At 49.7% G+C, this 19,022-nt stretch overlaps 1 protein-coding gene across 1 annotated transcript in view; it reads left to right on the forward strand.

Annotated features, from left to right (window-relative positions):
- Positions 1 to 19,022, forward strand: part of RP1 (RP1 axonemal microtubule associated) — a 1,008,071-nt gene that overhangs the window by 626,511 nt on the left and 362,538 nt on the right. The window contains exon 32 of the mRNA XM_063923729.1: positions 12,248 to 12,417. Coding sequence (XP_063779799.1) covers positions 12,248 to 12,417 — 170 coding nt within the window. The remainder of the gene's footprint in view (positions 1 to 12,247; positions 12,418 to 19,022) is intronic.

The raw sequence follows: 19,022 nt of genomic DNA on the forward strand, positions 1-19,022 counted from the left end.
AGCTGTGCCACTCAGCTGAGGGCAAGCATGTTGGGTTACAGCAGCCCTCCAGATTCTGCGTTGATGCGGAAGGCTACTGGCAGGATCAACAAGGTAGCTCTCGGTAGCCAGCAGTGACGGGGTGAGCCAGCCGCCATCTCGAAAGCAGCAGGAAACCCCACAGAGAAGAAGGAGCCACACACCAAGCAGGCACCAGCAAGAGGAGTAGGCCCGGTGGATGGCCATCAGTGCGGGCCAAGTGAGAAGTTCAGAGTCAGATGGACAGTGGAGCCTGCTCTGCGTGGTGCCCAGGCGCCAGTGCACATTGAACAGCCCCCAGATAAAGGGGGACAGCACCCACTCAATCTCACATTTTTCTCCTCACCCGACAACCCGTTCACTAGGAAACCAGTGCAAGCCGCCCTGGGGGACAGTTTGGGTAAGCAGCGATTTAAAAAGGTCACCTCAGGCCTCCCGACCCAGATCCCCGCCGGTTGGGGCGAGGGTGAGCCGTCCGCCCCCAGGGAACCCCGCTGCCCCCAACCCATCACATCCTGATCTACACCTGACTGGTTTCATCTTGTCCCGGGGGGGTGAAAGGGTGTAAAAGGTTCATATCGTAAAGGGCTGTGCCACTCTCCGGGATACCGTCAATGATACATGGGTAGTCCCAGGCCCACTCAGTGCGCAGCTTCCACTGGATCCCTCCAAAGGGGCCTCCCACTCTCCCTTTTTCTACTGACGGATTCCAGTCAGCTTTGCTCAGAGCCTGTGCTTCTCTCTCACGCCATACAAGACTCCCCTTTCTCGCACACTTTCTATCTCACTCTACCTCCATCCTGTCTGGCTCTTCTCTCCGCAGGGCCCCACAGCTGAACCCTTCCGTAATGCCACCTGCGGCCATTGACAGACCGCATCATTGGTTCATGGTGGCACTTGTGCAGTTCCCAGGAAATCATGTGCTCCACCAGGGTCCAATGGTGAGCTTTGCTAGGTGATGGGGACACTTCCCCAGCACCCCTGGTGTTGTCAGGCACCTGCTGGGCTGATAGACAGAGCAGACCATACTGACTGGAGTCAGAAACAAGGCCCACCCAGCTCTGGCCAAGAGCACTGGGCGGACATTTGGGGACTAGTAAACCCTTACAGTGGAGGGTTTCCAGGCACGCCGTGGGCAGAAGGAGGGCCTTGTTTGCCTGGAGCTGGCAGGGACCCCTGGGTTCCGGCCAAGCGAATGGCCCTCCCCGCCGGGGCGCAGGGAGCCACATCGATCGGGTTTGCAGGACAAAGAAAAGAGGACCTTCTATCGAGTACCCATCTTTTCCCCGGCTGGACTCTGTTCTCATCCTGCGAATCTCTCAGCTGGGTTCTCTTGGACGTAGCAGGACAGGTGATGCGCGCGACACTTTTGCAGTACACTCTCCTATTTTCCCCAGGCTCTTGGAACCACTCCCAGCCTGAGGGTTCAGCCATACACACTCATCAGCATGACTTCCACAAATTGCAGTAACCAGTTCAGCACACTGGGGGCGCTGCTCCCAGGAATAGGGAGCCAGGCCAAGCCCGGTCCGCAGGCTCCAACCGATGCCCGGAGGAGCCCCATTTCGGCCTCGGAGGGGAGATCGGAGGAACGAAATACTGGAAGTCCCGGTGGGACTGCACTCCCCCCATCTTCCACAGGGGGCGCTGCACCAGGTGTGAGGGAGCCGGGCCAAGCCCGGTCCCCAGACTCCAACCGATGCCCGGAGAAGCCCCATTTTGGCCTCGGAGGGGAGGTCGGAGGAACGGGAGACTGGAAGTCCCGGTGGGACTGCGCTTCCCCTGTCTGCCACAGGGGGCGCTGCACCAGGCGAGAAGGAGCTGGGCCAAGCCCGGTCCGCAGGCTCCAACCGATGCCCGGAGGAGCCCCATTTCAGCCTCGGAGGGGAGATCGGAGGAACGGGAGACTGGAAGTCCCGGTGAGACTGCGGTTCCCCCGTCTGCCACAGTGGGCGCTGCGCCAGGGGAGAGGGAGCAGGCCCAAGCCCGGTCCGCAGGCTCCAACCGATGCCCTGAGGAGCCCCATTTCAGCCTCGGAGGGGAGATCGGAGGAACGAAAGACTGGAAGTCCCGGTGGGACTGCGCTTCCCCCGTCTGCCACAGGGGGGCGCTGCGCCAGGGGAGAGGGAGCCGGTCCAAGCCCAGTCCGCGGGCTCCAACCGATGCCCGGAGGAGCCCCATTTCAGCATCGGAGCCCTGGCTGGGTTGCCTCTGAAAGGGAAGAAGACCTCTCTCTATTGTTCAGCCTGTATCCAGTCTCTGAGCTCCAAGGCATTTTTGTCACAGATCCTTATCTGCAGTTCCAGCCTCTCATCCACATCACCATCCCCTGAGGATCTGGCCATATCAATATGCCCGAGGGGTTCTTTTCAGGGTAGCAGATCGGGTGGAGCGCTCGTCATTCTAGTGGGCCATGCTCAGATTTTACCCTAGCTCCTGGAAACGTGTCCAGGCACGAGGGATACACGTCCACACTCATTTGGGGGAGTTCCAGAATGGGAAATTCAACACTTTTTATCGAGATAAGTCGAATAGCTCCTCTCCAGCGCCCGTGAAAATTATAAGTAGGGCCCCGGCTAGAGCCCGTATTGGAGAAAGTGGGAGGGGGCACGTGCGGCGCCCCCCGTTGGCCGCTGGGTGGAACTGCAGCGGGCCCCAAAAATGATGGGAAGGCGCCCCGGGTCCCCAAAATAACAGGGAGGCACCCTGACTGCTGCTCCTGCAGGGGGCAGAGGGAGGGGGCACGCGCGACGCCCCCCGGTGGCCGCCGGGAGGAACTGCAGCGGGGCCCCAAAATTATTGGAAGGCGCCCCGGGTCCCCAAAATTATGGGGAGGCGCCCTGCCTGCTGCTCCTGCAGGGGGCAGATGGAGGGGGCATGTGCTGTGGCCACCGGGTGGAACTGCAGCGGGGCCCTAAAAATGATGGGAAGGCACCCCGGGTCCCCAAAATTACGGGGAGGCGCCCTGACTGCTGCTCCTGCAGGGGGCAGAGGGAGGGGGCACGCGCGGCGCCCCCCCGGTGGCCGCCGGCCGGAACTGCAGCGGGGCCCCAAAATTATTGGAAGGCGCCCCGGGTCCCCAAAATTATGGGGAGGCGCCCTGTCTGCTGCTATTGCAGGGGGCAGATGGAGGGGGCACGTGCGGCGCCCTCCAGTGGCCACCAGGCAGAACTGCAGTGGTGCCCAAAAAATTATGGGAAGGCACCCTGATTACTGCTCCTGCAGGGGGCAGAGGGAGGGGGCACGTGCGGCGCCCCCCGGTGGCCATCGGGCGGAACTGCAGCGGGGCCCCAAAATTATTGGAAGGCGCATCGGGTCCCCAAAATTATGGGGAGGCGCCATGTCTGCTGCTCCTGCAGGGGGCAGATGGAGGGGGCACGTGCGGCACCCCCCGGTGGCCGCTGGGCAGACCTGCAGTGGGGCCCCAAAAATTATGGGAAGGCACCCTGACTGCTGCTCCTGCAGGGGGCAGAGGGAGGGGGCACACGCGGCGCCCCCCGGTGGCCGCCGGGCGGAACTGCAGCGGGCCCCAAAATTATTGGAAGGAGCATCGGGTCCCCAAAATTATGGGGAGGCGCCCTGTCTGCTGCTCCTGCAGGGGGGAGATGGAGGGGGCATGTGCGGTGCCCCCCGGTGGCCGCCGGGCAGAACTGTTGCAGAGCCCCAGAATTATTGAATGGCGCCCCGGGTCCCCAAAATTACAGGGAGGCGCACTGTCTGCTGCTCCTGCAGGGGCACACATGGCGCCCCCTGGTGGCCACTGGGTGGAACTGCAGTGTGGCCCCAAAATTATTAGAAGGCCTCCCGGGTCCCCAAAATTACAGGGGGAATGCGCAGCACGCCCGGTGGCTGCCTGGTGGAACTGCAGTGGGCCCCTAAAATATATAAATCTATATTTTTTTAGAGAACCAATCAGTTGCTTTAACACATAATCATAATTGAGGACTTACACATTTGGACTGAAGGTGACCCATTGCTGATAAACGTTTTGCGGTGGTGCTTGGCTATTTCAGCCTAGGACCACATCAGCTTATTATAAGCTAGCCCACCTCAACACAGAAAGAGGGTGAGAGCTTCTTTGCTGATATATCATAAATAGCACAAGTCACTTTTGGAGTCCCATTGCACTGGCAGATAATATGCACTGCATGTTTTTATGTTTTTATTAATAAATGTTCATTTGTCTTTTCATACCCAGTTTTATTCTGTTCATTTGCACATTAACCCAGGGCATCCATCCCCAATAAGGGGTGTCAGGATCCCCTCACGATTGTGTTTACGGTAGCCCATGCCAGGGTCCAGTTGGAACACATCCTTACGGATTTAGCGCCAGTGATACTTGGTTCACCATTTTTTCTTGATCTGTATTTGTTGGGAATTGGTGTTTTTCCCCCCCAATTTGAACCGAGTGTCTGGGCAGCTTTTTCTGTTTCACTGCGCAATTCTGAGATTGTATATTTCTTCCACATAATGTGAATAAGGAGCAATTCAGTGTGATGTAATGTGAATAAGGGGCACTACTGTGAGCAGTAACGTATATAAGGTAAAGTGGTACAACTGTGTGATGTAACGTGAAGAAGGGACACTGTTGTATGATAAAATGTTAATAAAGTTGCACTACTGTGTGGCGCAATTTGAATTGGGGGGTACTATTGTGTGGCCATGCCCCTTCCCATCAAAAACACACCCCTTTTTGGGCTCTGACCCGAATGTGCGCACTGTTCGTATTTAAATATAGGGGGTAGGAGAACCAAAATGAGGACAGCTATGGGTGAGGGGTGATGGTGCTGGGAAAGGGTTGCGGAACTAGCGGCGGTGCTAGGGGGCACCAGCCAAAATCTTGCTTAGGGCATCATATTGGTTAGGGCCGGCTTTGCGCATGTGCAGTAGGAAAATGAAATTTAAAATTTACTTAGCAACATGTTTGCCCAGTCCAAGAGCCTGGTGCTGGTTCTTAAAAAACAGGAGGATCACACACATTTTTCCCCCTGTATTTTTAGAACCAGAACTGTCTGAGGTACTGAGTCTTTAACTCATCGGGATGGCCACTGCCTTGATCTTGGATTAACTAGATTATGCTCAGGTTCTGATTTCCATAACACTCCTTTCCCTCTCTCAGATCACCACCTTATCACTTCCACACTCTCACCATTAAATTAACCTCTATGTTTTTGTACTGTATGTAGACTCCTCAGTAGAAATATTAACACTATTCATTTTTAATAACTTTCCACCTCCCTACAACAACTCTCTCCAGTTTCTTAACCAAACTGAAGCATAGTCCTTGGTGAAATTACCATTCATACTGCACATCGACTTCAATGTCAGTCATAGAACTCTAAAGTAATACAACATCTTCAACAGTATGATTTTCTATTAATATCAAAGGGTTCTGGGCACTTCCAAAGAAACAAGCAGTGCTTCCAACAATCTTTCATCTCTGTTCAGGCTCCTAATCCCTTTTAATACAGTACATTTAAATCTCTTCTCACCTCTCCTACACCAAATTTAAGGTGCATACACACGGTTAGATATTACAAACAATGTGGGCGATCCCGATCGATGGGAACGACCAATCGTTCAAATCTTCGAATGAATGTGGACAATGACGACGCGCGCACCTGCAGATCCCTAGCAACACCCTCAGATCATGGCCCCTTCCTTCGTTCGCCGCAGCCGGCATCAGCAAGTGTCTATGTACTTGCCGATGCCAGCCCCGCCACCGCGTCCCGTCGTTGATGATTTTGAATCGTCACATGTGTATCCACCATTACTGCCTACGATCTATGCTCAAGATCTAGCTCCTACTTCAAGGTCAAGATTGGTAAGATGATCTGACAAGAAATAGAATTCTCAGCAATCTGTTCAGTTCTTTCTCAGAACCCCCTGGCACCTTCTTTTTACTTGATCTCACAAATGAAGATAAAGTATCTACTCACCTTACTTCTCCTGTGTTCACCCTAACCTTAGTTAAGAAAATTGTTATCTCTCTCCCTCTCTCTAGATAGAGAGAGACACAGAGAGGGAGAAAGAGATCACGTGTGGGGGATTGGGGCCAATGGCAGAAGTGTGGATCTGCACTAGATGCTCCGGGTGACTGCACACTGCATGGTGCATGCCCAGAGCTTCCTTTTCGATGCTCCAAGCAGCACTGAAGTGCACTGCTATCAGAAGGGTAGTTTCTGGAATACCTCTAGCCAGATGCATGGACTGTGGGGCAACGACCTCTCCCTACAGCCCTGTATTTCTGGTAACATATATAGCTCTTAGAATAAACTACACTAACATACATCTTTTTGCTTGTCTCAAAATATTTCCTAACTCAGTCCCTCGGCTCTGCATAACATTTACATTCACACTCATTACCTGCTTCCATTCACTGCTTCAGTACTTATTATTGGGCTGCTCCCACTTTGTGGAATGCCCTTTTTCTCATGGTACTGTACTTTCTTTTAGCTAATAACCCTTATTAAATTCCTCAGTCACCTACATAACCACCATAAGATATTCTACCCAATCAGGGAGAAGCGCAGGGTTTTTAGAGGGGGAGGGGGTTGTCAGGGGTTCCATATGCTTAATTGTAGAGTGTAGCCAGCCCATAAAGGAGACGTAATTAGCACTTACTGTAACAAACTATACTCTCGTCTGCTGCACTAATCGTGTGCACAGTTCCACACAGTTCCCAATACTGCTGTTATGGCCACAGCTCTAGTGAAATCGTATAACACAATATAGCTGTTGTGGTCATGATATACACCACTGGCCTGGAAGGGGGTTTCCGGGCAACTGAAAACACCTCTGAGTTTGCCTATGCCAATCAACTCTCCATTGTTGGATTCGGACATGAAGGGCCCACCCGGAGAATGCAGTGGTAGGGTCCCATGTTTAGGGGTGTGGCCAGTCTCCAGAGGGGTGTGGCCAGCCACAACATAGGTCTGGCTAACCATTAAAGAGTGCATGGGCTGGGCCCCTCCTCCTGATTAATGTGGGTATAAATATCTGCCTGGTGGCAGCTTCTCTCTACCCCTTGAAAAAGTCTATAGGATGAAACGCGTTGGAGACTTTGACCTCACCACCCTTCACCTAAAGATAAGCATTTTTTATGATCTTAATTGTCTTCTTGATAGACTTGTTTTTTATCTTAAAAAAAACTGTTTTTTAAGGTTAGTGACAAATTTCAGTGAAATATATGCCTCTCGGTAGGCTTCTTTTCATTTTTTATTGTCATTGTGACAATTTAGTGTGTTTCTCTTTTAAATAAATAAATGTTTACTTTTAGCTTACACATTTTTATGGTCATTCCTTAAGATTGTGACACCTTAGGTCGCTCTGATCTCCCTATCCTTTTTCCTACATAGTTGTTAACAGAGGTGACTCACCATCACCTTTTTTATACTTAGGGTTTCAGCAGATACCCCAATTTGAAGTTTTGGGGAATGTCTTAATAGACTTTTTTACTTGTAAAAGCTAGAGTGGCATACCCTGGCACCATAGGTCCTCTTTTGAGCAAGATATATATATATATATATATACATACACACACACACAGGGAGCATGGACCGGCACTTACCCTTCCTATTTCTGACACCTGGCTCTGTTGCCCTCTGGAATCCAAATGCAATAGAACTAAACTCCATAAGGCAGCGGCACTTGGAGACTGGACACTTCAATGGCGTGTAGCAAACAATTTTAATCCATGTCACCGCAAAACCAACGTTTCGTGATAGGCAAGATGATGTGAGTGGAAACAATAAGTGAATAAAAAACGAAGTAGAAGACCCGCCAGCGGGAAACCTGGATGCCGGGGAAGGGAACAACTTCCATCCCGTCTCCAGTATAGTGCATCATTGCGGAGGCAAGTCCCGAACCTCCAGTGACCAGGTTGCTAGGCGCCAGGTCACCGCGCAGTGATGCTGTGCAATAGACAACATAGGTGTACAGTGAATATTGAAAAATACAATGTACGCAGCATATTGTGAGACACTTGAGGTGCAGGATATTAATCAATAAAGCTGATCATTACATATAAGTGAGAGATCCACACTTAGTTCACTGTGTTTCGGCGCTGTAATCGGATGTAATCCTTTGTCTTCTGCAATTGTTCTCTTCTCTTGAACCAAGGGGGTAATTCAGAGTTAATCGTAGGTGTGCTAAATTTAGCACATCTACGATCATTTACTCTGACATGCGGGGGAACGCCCAGCGGGGGGCTAGTTCGCCTCACATGTCAGGTCCTACTGCCCCCCCCCCCCCCCCTGCACAAGTACAAATGGTGCGGTGCTTTTGTACTTGACAAGTAGATTCTCGCCTGCGCAGCTCCTGTGTTCTGGCAGGGATCTACTTGTCGCATCCTAGGTAGCAGCGGCTGTATGTGATGTCACGCACTGCCTGCGTTACCCGGACCACGTCCCCAAAGCGGCGACCAAATGCCGCCAGACAGCCCCCTCCCGCCCAGCGAACACCTCTGCTTGTCAATCAGGCAGAGGCGATCGCTGGGCTGAGATGCCGATCGTATCTCTGGCATGCACATTGCACTGCGGCGCATGCGCAGTTCAGACTTCATCGCCCTCTATGCGAAAATGCACAGCAGCGATCAGGTCTGAACTTCTCTCAGCAATATCTGTTTTTTCTTTTACCCAGTTCAGTAGCGGTTAGAATGAGACCAGTCTGCTGTTCTCTCTCAGTCAGGAATATGGAGTTCTCAAAGTAAGGAGTCTCCCAGGCATTGAGGGTGTAGGAAAATATCTCTGCTACAGTATGTAGAGGTTCTGCTCATTGGGCCTAATTCAGACCTGATCTCTAGGGTGCGTTTTTTGCATCCCTGCGATCAGGTAATCACCACCTACAGGGGGAGGGTAAAATCGCTGTGCAGGTGTGCGATCGCATGTGCAGGAGAGCTGCACAACAGCAGTTTGTGCAGTCTCTGCACAGCTCAGGACTTACTCTTCCAGTGCGATGATCGGGGCCGGAACTGGCGTCAGAAACCCTCCCTTCAAACGCCTGGCCCTCCTGCGTTTCTCCGGACACTCCTTAAAAACGGTCAGTTGCCACCCACAAACGGCCTCTTCCTGTCAGTCAGCTTGCGATCGGCCGTGCAATCGCTTTTCTCGCACCATCCCGTCACTGCCCGATGTGCCTGCGCATTGCGGTGCATGCTCATGCGCAGTTCAGACCTGATTGCAGGCTGTACGAAAACACAGCCTAGCGATCAGGTCTGAATTAGGCCCATTGTTGCTAGAGTGGTATCTCATCCCTCATACAACTTCAATTGTGTCTATATAAATTACATATTCCACTGAATTATGCTTTTGCAGTACTCTAATGATCTCTTTTAAATACTAAATACTGTAATAGAGTTGGCTGGTCCACCGAAAGGGGGGGTACTAATTACCTGTATCCATACTTGTTGGAGGGGCCTGGGTCTGCCATCATCCCCCCCTTGCCTCTCAGCAGGGGCAGCAGCCTTACCCCCCAGCCCAGCAACACGTTGCTGTGTTCTGGGCTGCAATGGGGCCAGGGAGGCTGCTGCAGCGGTAGTCCCCTTTTTTTTGGCACTGCAAATGTTTCTCTTATTTTTAAGGGGGTGTGGCCATGCCTCCCATGTTTAGACCATCCCCCTTTCCCCGCCCCCTCAAAAAGTGAAAGGTCCCGTCACAACTCTCTACATCCGTTAGAGTAGGGAAAGTAGGCAGAATAAACTCAAAGAAATCACATCAAGAGAACAGCAAAATACAACTGTTGGACAAAACAAAATGCTGTAGTTTATTTTGGAATAATCGGCTTGTTCTGAACATATAAATCTTGTTTCAGTAACTGCATCTACTAAACATTGTTTAGTTATTACAGACTTTCTGTATTTAATGTATTTTAATGTATACTTTTTTGTTCTGTACTGTAAGCAACAGATGATTTTAATTGCAATTACAGACTACTAAAATTGATGATGTCTCAAATCGTGCTTTTATGTTGTCTCGCCTGGTAATTTACCGGTGTCCCCACTCCGTGTCTCAGTTACAAGGCAAGTCACCTGGGTCCTGCAGCAGTGTCTATATCTCGTTGCGGCCTCCTTGTTTTCCCCAGGCTGCCAGATGCAGTTTCTCCCTCAGCTCCAGCTACTTGGCACAGCCTTGACAGTCTGGATCAGGTGATCGACCAAACACCAACTGAAAACCAAGGACTTCATTGTGAAGCAAGAATTGCCAGTGCAATGTAGTCTTTAGCCAGCTAAAATGCTTCCTGTGAGCTCCTGCAGATTACCTGTCTAGAAGAGGTATATTCAATAAGAGTTGCATTGTCGGAATGGATCCGACAACCCGTATTCAAAGAGTGGTCAAATACGTCGGATTTGACCTGGCGTCCGTGCAGCTGAAGTGTGTCAGGTCTGTTATTGATTTTAGAAAAAGACATTCTTAAATAAGCCCAAACATATACCTCACGCCAACCGGCTTCCTTCGCCCCTGCCGCCCTGTGTGATACATCCTGTACAGCAGCAGCCGCCTCGCTGACAGCCGCTGACACTGACAGTGGGGATATCCCGTCCGCCTCGTTCTCACCATAGTGTCAGCGGCGCCAAGCGGCTCCCAGCGAGAGTACTTTCCGACAAGACGGCAGTTTCCGACTCTAATTGAATATACCCCTAAGGAAGTCATTCAGACCTGATCGCACGCTAGCTTTTTTTGCAGTGCTGCAATCCGTTCAGAACTGCGCAAGCGTATGCACCGCAAAGCGCAGGTGTGTCACATGTGTTCAAAGCAAATCGTTGCTGTGCAATGGGTTTTACGAAGAATCCATTCGCACAGCCGATTGCAAGGTGATTGACAGGAAGAAGGCGTTTGTGGGTGGCAACTGACCATTTTCTGTGAGTGGTTGGAAAAACACAGGCATGTCCAAGCGTTTGCAGGGTGAATGTCTGATGTCAATTCCGGGCCCGGACAGGCTGAAGTGATTGCAGCGGCTGAGTAAGTCCTGGGCTACTCAGAAACTGCACAATCTCTTTTTGTACTGCTCGGCTGCACATGCGAATGCACATTTGCACAGCTAAAATACACTCCCCGGTGGGCGAAGACTATGCGAACGCTGGACTGCAAAAAAAACCTAGCGAGCGATCAGGTCTGAATTACCCCCTTGGTGCTATACCATCTTGCCGCATTACTGACTACTACATTCCGGTTCCATTCCGGTGACTCCTGCATTCCGGTTCCATTCTGGTGACTCCTGCATTCTAGTTCCATTCCTATGTGTCTTGCATTCTGGTTCCATTCCGGTGACTACTGTATTCCATTTCATTCCGGAGTCTGCTACTGTCCGGTTCTACAGTGGTCCTCGGCTGTTTGCTCAGTGTCTAGGGGGTCTATTTACTAAGCCTTGGAGTCGCTGGAGATAAAGTATCAGCCAATTGGCTCATAACTGCCATGACTCAGGCTGTGTTTGAAAAATGACAGTTAGGAGACGATTGGCTGGTACTTTATCTCCACTGACTTTATCTCCATCCAAGGCTTAGTAAATAGACCCCTGAGTTCCATACAGATTCCAGCTGTATCTCCAGTGCCCATGATCACCAGCAGCTATTCATCATGTATCAACCTCACACAGTTGTTCCTGCTTGCACTATTGTCCATGAGTAGAAGCTATCTAAAGGGTCCCATACACTAGAGTGACCACATTTCGGAGGCGATCGCAGGCAATCACCCCGGCAGCCTCCCGGGGGGCAGGATCAGCCAAGATACATTGTATGCTGCCCTATTGCATACGATGTATATCTTGGGCGATCCTGGGTGATCCCAGCCATGCCCCCAGGTCGGGTCTGATTGAATGTGCAGCACATTCAATCTGGAGGATCCGATCCGATGCTCACAGGAACGCGCATCGGATCGGATCGGAAACACCTAAAAAATGCCCAATTTCATCCAATATATCAGCCCGAATGCCCGAAATCGGTTGAAATCGGGCATAATCATTCTAGTGTATGGGGCCCTTTAGACCATCCAGTTTCCCGGTTCCTCTAGCTCCAACCAGCCCAAGTAACCAGCTCGAGTTCACAAACAAACACAAACGTGACAGATGAATTTCATAAACTTAATGAAGTTCAATGACACTCCACTGGCTTCTGAGTTTCTTTGGAGATATACTGTAGATTAAGAAACATTTTAGTGTTACCCATAGAATTTTAGTACATAGTTGTCATTATTTTACGGGAAAATTCATGCTCTTTTGTTTTTTTTTGTTTTAGGCACATTGTGGATTGTACAAGTAAAAACGGCAAATGGTTCTTCACAGAGTAATGAGTTAAAAGTGCGTTTTATCGTTTATGGAACAGATGGGAAAACAAGTGACATTCCTCTTGTGCCACAAACAGCTGAAGAAGTGTCTTTTCTTCCTGACTCAAAAGATGAGTTTGTTGTAAGTACACATACACTCGTTTAGCTAAAGCTCCACCAAGCATGATATTATTATGATGTATTAATATTTGTATAGTTTTGTGAATATATATGAAAACAATGATGTACGAACAGAAATAATGCCTTGATGTAAATCTAAATTAGTTTAAGATGCCGCCATAATTGGCTGTTTATACTGTCATACTGATGGTAAACGTAGTCACAAATCGCAATCAAGCATCAGGTGAATGAGATCTACCTTTGTTCTTAGTGTCGCAACCAACTGTCCCCATTTTGTATGGACAGTCCTGTCGTGCCAAAATCTAGAAAGCTGTGTAATGCCATCATGCCACCTTGTGATGCAGTCCCGCTCCCACCCTTATTCTAAAAAGATCCAAATCAAAATGAAGCGCCCCACAATAGTGTAACAGTCTTGAGGCCCCCACCTCTGTTCTTTCTGGTGCCCCTTGATGTGATATATCAGCAGTGAGGCCTGACTTTCCAAAGTCTCTGTTTTGGCAGAACTGTCCTGATTCACGAACATGGCTTGCCATGATATTGGCATGGTCTGATTGAATCTGGGTGTGATTTGGGCAGAACATGGAAAAGGTTTACTTATGTCATAAGTTTGCTTTTTGAAATGTTGGGAGGTATGACGAGGACTTATGATTATTCCATCAAGTGCCACACTATTATTACCAGCATCCTTATTATTATTATCATTTATTTATTTGTGTAGCACCAGCATTTTCCATTGTACTTTATATTACACAGACTCCCACTGTACCTTTTATGAAACTTTCAGGTGTCAGTGTTGTTAGAAAGAACTGCTCTGCTGCACTGTCTCCATACTGTGCATACATGCTGGGCACTAGGACCCCGGGAGGCCTGTCCTCCAATTTGTTGTACATGTGCTGAAGCACTCTTGTCGATCCTTACATAGAACAGTGAGACTGTAGAAGTGACATGCCTCCTACTTATCTTCATAGATTGCATGCATGATATAATGCTATTCCAACAACCTTGCACTACTACTGGCTGGAGAGCTGTATAGAACCCCACTTTGGTCAAGATACGCCATCACCAGTGTACATACAACATTGAGCTTGGCTGTACCTGCTATACTTCAATAAACAGGTGTTAATAGTCATCCACTGGTGTGTGCCTATATAACTCTGCTACACCTGCACACACATCAATTCCAATAAGTGTCACTATGTATGTGTATATACACTGCTCAAAAAAATAAATGGAACACTAAAATAACACATCCTAGATCTGAATGAATGAAATAATCTTATTAAATACTTTGTTCTTTACATAGTTGAATGTGCTGACAACAAAATCACACAAAAATTATCAATGGAAATCAAATTTATTAACCCATGGAGGTCTGGATTTGGAGTCAGCCTCAAAATTAAAGTGGAAAAACACACTACAGGCTGATCCAACTTTGATGTAATGTCCTTAAAACAAGTCAAAATGAGGCTCAGTAGTGTGTGTGGCCTCCACGTGCCTGTATGACCTCCCTACAATGCCTGGGCATGCTCCTGATGAGGTGGCGGATGGTCTCCTGAGGGATCCCCTCCCAGACCTGGACTAAAGCATCCGCCAACTCCTGGACAGTCTGTGGTGCAACGTAGCGATGGTGGATGGAGCGAGACATGATGTCCCAGATTTGCTCAAATGGATTCAGGTCTGGGGAACGGGGGGGCCAGTCCATAGCATCAATGCCTTCATCTTGCAGGAACTGCTGACACACTCCAGCCACATGAGGTCTAGCATTGTCTTGCATTAGGAGGAACCCAGGGCCAACCGCACCAGCATATGGTCTCACAAGGGGTCTGAGGATCTCATCTCGGTACCTAATGGCAGTCAGGCTACCTCTGGCGAGCACATGGAGGGCTGTGCGGCCCCCCAAAGAAATGCCACCCCACACCATTACTGACCCACTGCCAAACCGGTCATGCTGGAGGATGCTGCAGGCAGCAGAACGTTCTCCTTGGCGTCTCCAGACTCTGTCACGTCTGTCACATGTGCTCAGTGAAAACTAGAGATGAGCGCCTGAAATTTTTCGGGTTTTGTGTTTTGGTTTTGGGTTCGGTTCCGCGGCCGTGTTTTGGGTTCGACCGCGTTTTGGCAAAACCTCACCGAATTTTTTTTGTCGGATTCGGGTGTGTTTTGGATTCGGGTGTTTTTTTAAAAAAACACTAAAAAACAGCTTAAATCATAGAATTTGGGGGTCATTTTGATCCCATATTATTATTAACCTCAAAAACCATAATTTCCACTCATTTTCAGTCTATTCTGAATACCTCACACCTCACAATATTATTTTTAGTCCTAAAATTTGCACCAAGGTCGCTGGATGACTAAGCTAAGCGACACTAGTGGCCGACACAAACACCTGGCCCATCTAGGAGTGGCACTGCAGTGTCACGCAGGATGTCCCTTCCAAAAAACCCTCCCCAATCAGCACATGACGGAAAGAAAAAAAGAGGCGCAATGAGGTAGCTGACTGTGTGAGTAAGATAAGCGACCCTAGTGGCCGACACAAACACCGGGCCCATTTAGGAGTGGCACTGCAGTGTCACGCAGGATGTCCCTTCCAAAAAACCCTCCCCAATCAGCACATGACGCAAAGAAAAAAAGAGGCGCAATGAGGTAGCTGACTGTGTGAGTAAGATTAGCGACCCTAGTGGCCGACACAAACACCGGGCCCATTTAGGAGTGGCACTGCAGTGTCACGCAGGATGTCCCTTCCAAAAAACCCTCCCCAATCAGCACATGACGCAAAGAAAAAAAGAGGCGCAATGAGGTAGCTGACTGTGTGAGTAAGATTAGCGACCCTAGTGGCCGACACAAACACCGGGCCCATTTAGGAGTGGCACTGCAGTGTCACGCAGGATGTCCCTTCCAAAAAACCCTCCCCAATCAGCACATGACGCAAAGAAAAAAAGAGGCGCAATGAGGTAGCTGACTGTGTGAGTAAGATTAGCGACCCTAGTGGCCGACACAAACACCGGGCCCATTTAGGAGTGGCACTGCAGTGTCACGCAGGATGTCCCTTCCAAAAAACCCTCCCCAATCAGCACATGACGCAAAGAAAAAAAGAGGCGCAATGAGGTAGCTGACTGTGTGAGTAAGATTAGCGACCCTAGTGGCCGACACAAACACCGGGCCCATTTAGGAGTGGCACTGCAGTGTCACGCAGGATGTCCCTTCCAAAAAACCCTCCCCAAACAGCACATGACGCAAAGAAAAATAAAAGAAAAAAGAGGTGCAAGATGGAATTGTCCTTGGGCCCTCCCACCCACCCTTATGTTGTATAAACAAAACAGGACATGCACACTTTAACCAACCCATCATTTCAGTGACAGGGTCTGCCACACGACTGTGACTGATATGACGGGTTGGTTTGGACCCCCCCCAAAAAAGAAGCAATTAATCTCTCCTTGCACAAACTGGCTCTACAGAGGCAAGATGTCCACCTCATCATCACCCTCCGATATATCACCGTGTACATCCCCCTCCTCACAGATTATCAATTCGTCCCCACTGGAATCCACCATCTCAGCTCCCTGTGTACTTTGTGGAGGCAATTGCTGCTGGTCAATGTCTCCGCGGAGGAATTGATTATAATTCATTTTAATGAACATCATCTTCTCCACATTTTCTGGATGTAACCTCGTACGCCGATTGCTGACAAGGTGAGCGGCGGCACTAAACACTCTTTCGGAGTACACACTTGTGGGAGGGCAACTTAGGTAGAATAAAGCCAGTTTGTGCAATGGCCTCCAAATTGCCTCTTTTTCCTGCCAGTATAAGTATGGACTGTGTGACGTGCCTACTTGGATGCGGTCACTCATATAATCCTCCACCATTCTTTCAATGGTGAGAGAATCATATGCAGTGACAGTAGACGACATGTCCGTAATCGTTGTCAGGTCCTTCAGTCCGGACCAGATGTCAGCATCAGCAGTCGCTCCAGACTGCCCTGCATCACCGCCAGCGGGTGGGCTCGGAATTCTGAGCCTTTTCCTCGCACCCCCAGTTGCGGGAGAATGTGAAGGAGGAGATGTTGACAGGTCGCGTTCCGCTTGACTTGACAATTTTCTCACCAGCAGGTCTTTCAACCCCAGCAGACTTGTGTCTGCCGGAAAGAGAGATCCAAGGTAGGCTTTAAATCTAGGATCGAGCACGGTGGCCAAAATGTAGTGCTCTGATTTCAACAGATTGACCACCCGTGAATCCTTGTTAAGCGAATTAAGGGCTCCATCCACAAGTCCCACATGCCTAGCGGAATCGCTCCGTGTTAGCTCCTCCTTCAATGTCTCCAGCTTCTTCTGCAAAAGCCTGATGAGGGGAATGACCTGACTCAGGCTGGCAGTGTCTGAACTGACTTCACGTGTGGCAAGTTCAAAGGGCATCAGAACCTTGCACAACGTTGAAATCATTCTCCACTGCGCTTGAGACAGGTGCATTCCACCTCCTATATCGTGCTCAATTGTATAGGCTTGAATGGCCTTTTGCTGCTCCTCCAACCTCTGAAGCATATAGAGGGTTGAATTCCACCTCGTTACCACTTCTTGCTTCAGATGATGGCAGGGCAGGTTCAGTAGTTTTTGGTGGTGCTCCAGTCTTCTGTACGTGGTGCCTGTACGCCGAAAGTGTCCCGCAATTTTTCTGGCCACCGACAGCATCTCTTGCACGCCCCTGTCGTTTTTTAAATAATTCTGCACCACCAAATTCAAGGTATGTGCAAAACATGGGACGTGCTGGAATTTGCCCATATTTAATGCACACACAATATTGCTGGCGTTGTCCGATGCCACAAATCCACAGGAGAGTCCAATTGGGGTAAGCCATTCCGCGATGATCTTCCTCAGTTGCCGTAAGAGGTTTTCAGCTGTGTGCGTATTCTGGAAAGCGGTGATACAAAGCGTAGCCTGCCTAGGAAAGAGTTGGCGTTTGCGAGATGCTGCTACTGGTGCCGCCGCTGCTGTTCTTGCGGCGGGAGTCCATACATCTACCCAGTGGGCTGTCACAGTCATATAGTCCTGACCCTGCCCTGCTCCACTTGTCCACATGTCCGTGGTTAAGTGGACATTGGGTACAACTGCATTTTTTAGGACACTGGTGAGTCTTTTTCTGAGGTCCGTGTACATTCTCGGTATCGCCTGCCTAGAGAAGTGGAACCTAGATGGTATTTGGTAACGGGGGCACACTGCCTCAATAAATTGTCTAGTTCCCTGTGAACTAACGGCGGATACCGGACGCACGTCTAACACCAACATAGTTGTCAAGGCCTCAGTTATCCGCTTTGCAGCAGGATGACTGCTGTGATATTTCATCTTCCTCGCAAAGGACTGTTGAACAGTCAATTGCTTACTGGAAGTAGTACAAGTGGGCTTACGACTTCCCCTCTGGGATGACCATCGACTCCCAGCAGCAACAACAGCAGCGCCAGCAGCAGTAGGCGTTACACGCAAGGATGCATCGGAGGAATCCCAGGCAGGAGAGGACTCGTCAGAATTGCCAGTGACATTGCCTGCAGGACTATTGGCATTCCTGGGGAAGGAGGAAATTGACACTGAGGGAGTTGGTGGGGTGGTTTGCGTGAGCTTGGTTACAAGAGGAAGGGATTTACTGGTCAGTGGACTGCTTCCGCTGTCACCCAAAGTTTTTGAACTTGTCACTGACTTATTATGAATGCGCTGCAGGTGACGTATAAGGGAGGATGTTCCGAGGTGGTTAACGTCCTTACCCCTACTTATTACAGCTTGACAAAGGGAACACACGGCTTGACACCTGTTGTCCGCATTTCTGTTGAAATAGTTCCACACCGAAGAGCTGATTTTTTTGGTATTTTCACCAGGCATGTCAACGGCCATATTCCTCCCACGGACAACAGGTGTCTCCCCGGGTGCCTGACTTAAACAAACCACCTCACCATCAGAATCCTCCTGGTCAATTTCCTCCCCAGCGCCAGCAACACCCATATCCTCCTCATCCTGGTGTACTTCAACACTGACATCTTCAATCTGACTATCAGGAACTGGACTGCGGGTGCTCCTTCCAGCACTTGCAGGGGGCGTGCAAATGGTGGAAGGCGCATGCTCTTCACGTCCAGTGTTGGGAAGGTCAGGCATCGCAACCGACACAATTGGACTCTCCTTGTGGATTTGGGATTTCGAAGAACGCACAGTTCTTTGCGGTGCTACTGCTTTTGCCAGCTTGAGTCTTTTCATTTTTCTAGCGAGAGGCTGAGTGCCTCCATCCTCATGTGAAGCTGAACCACTAGCCATGAACATAGGCCAGGGCCTCAGCCGTTCCTTGCCACTCCGTGTGGTAAATGGCATATTGGCAAGTTTACGCTTCTCCTCCGACAATTTTATTTTAGGTTTTGGAGTCTTTTTTTTACTGATATTTGGTGTTTTGGATTTGACATGCTCTGTACTATGACATTGGGCATCGGCCTTGGCAGACGACGTTACTGGCATTTCATCGTCTCGGCCATGACTAGTGGCAGCAGCTTCAGCACGAGGTGGAAGTGGATCTTGATCTTTCCCTAATTTTGGAACCTCAACATTTTTGTTCTCCATATTTTAATAGGCACAACTAAAA

The sequence above is a fragment of the Pseudophryne corroboree genome, chromosome 5 (assembly GCF_028390025.1).
Source record: "Pseudophryne corroboree isolate aPseCor3 chromosome 5, aPseCor3.hap2, whole genome shotgun sequence".
NCBI lineage: Eukaryota > Metazoa > Chordata > Amphibia > Anura > Myobatrachidae > Pseudophryne > Pseudophryne corroboree.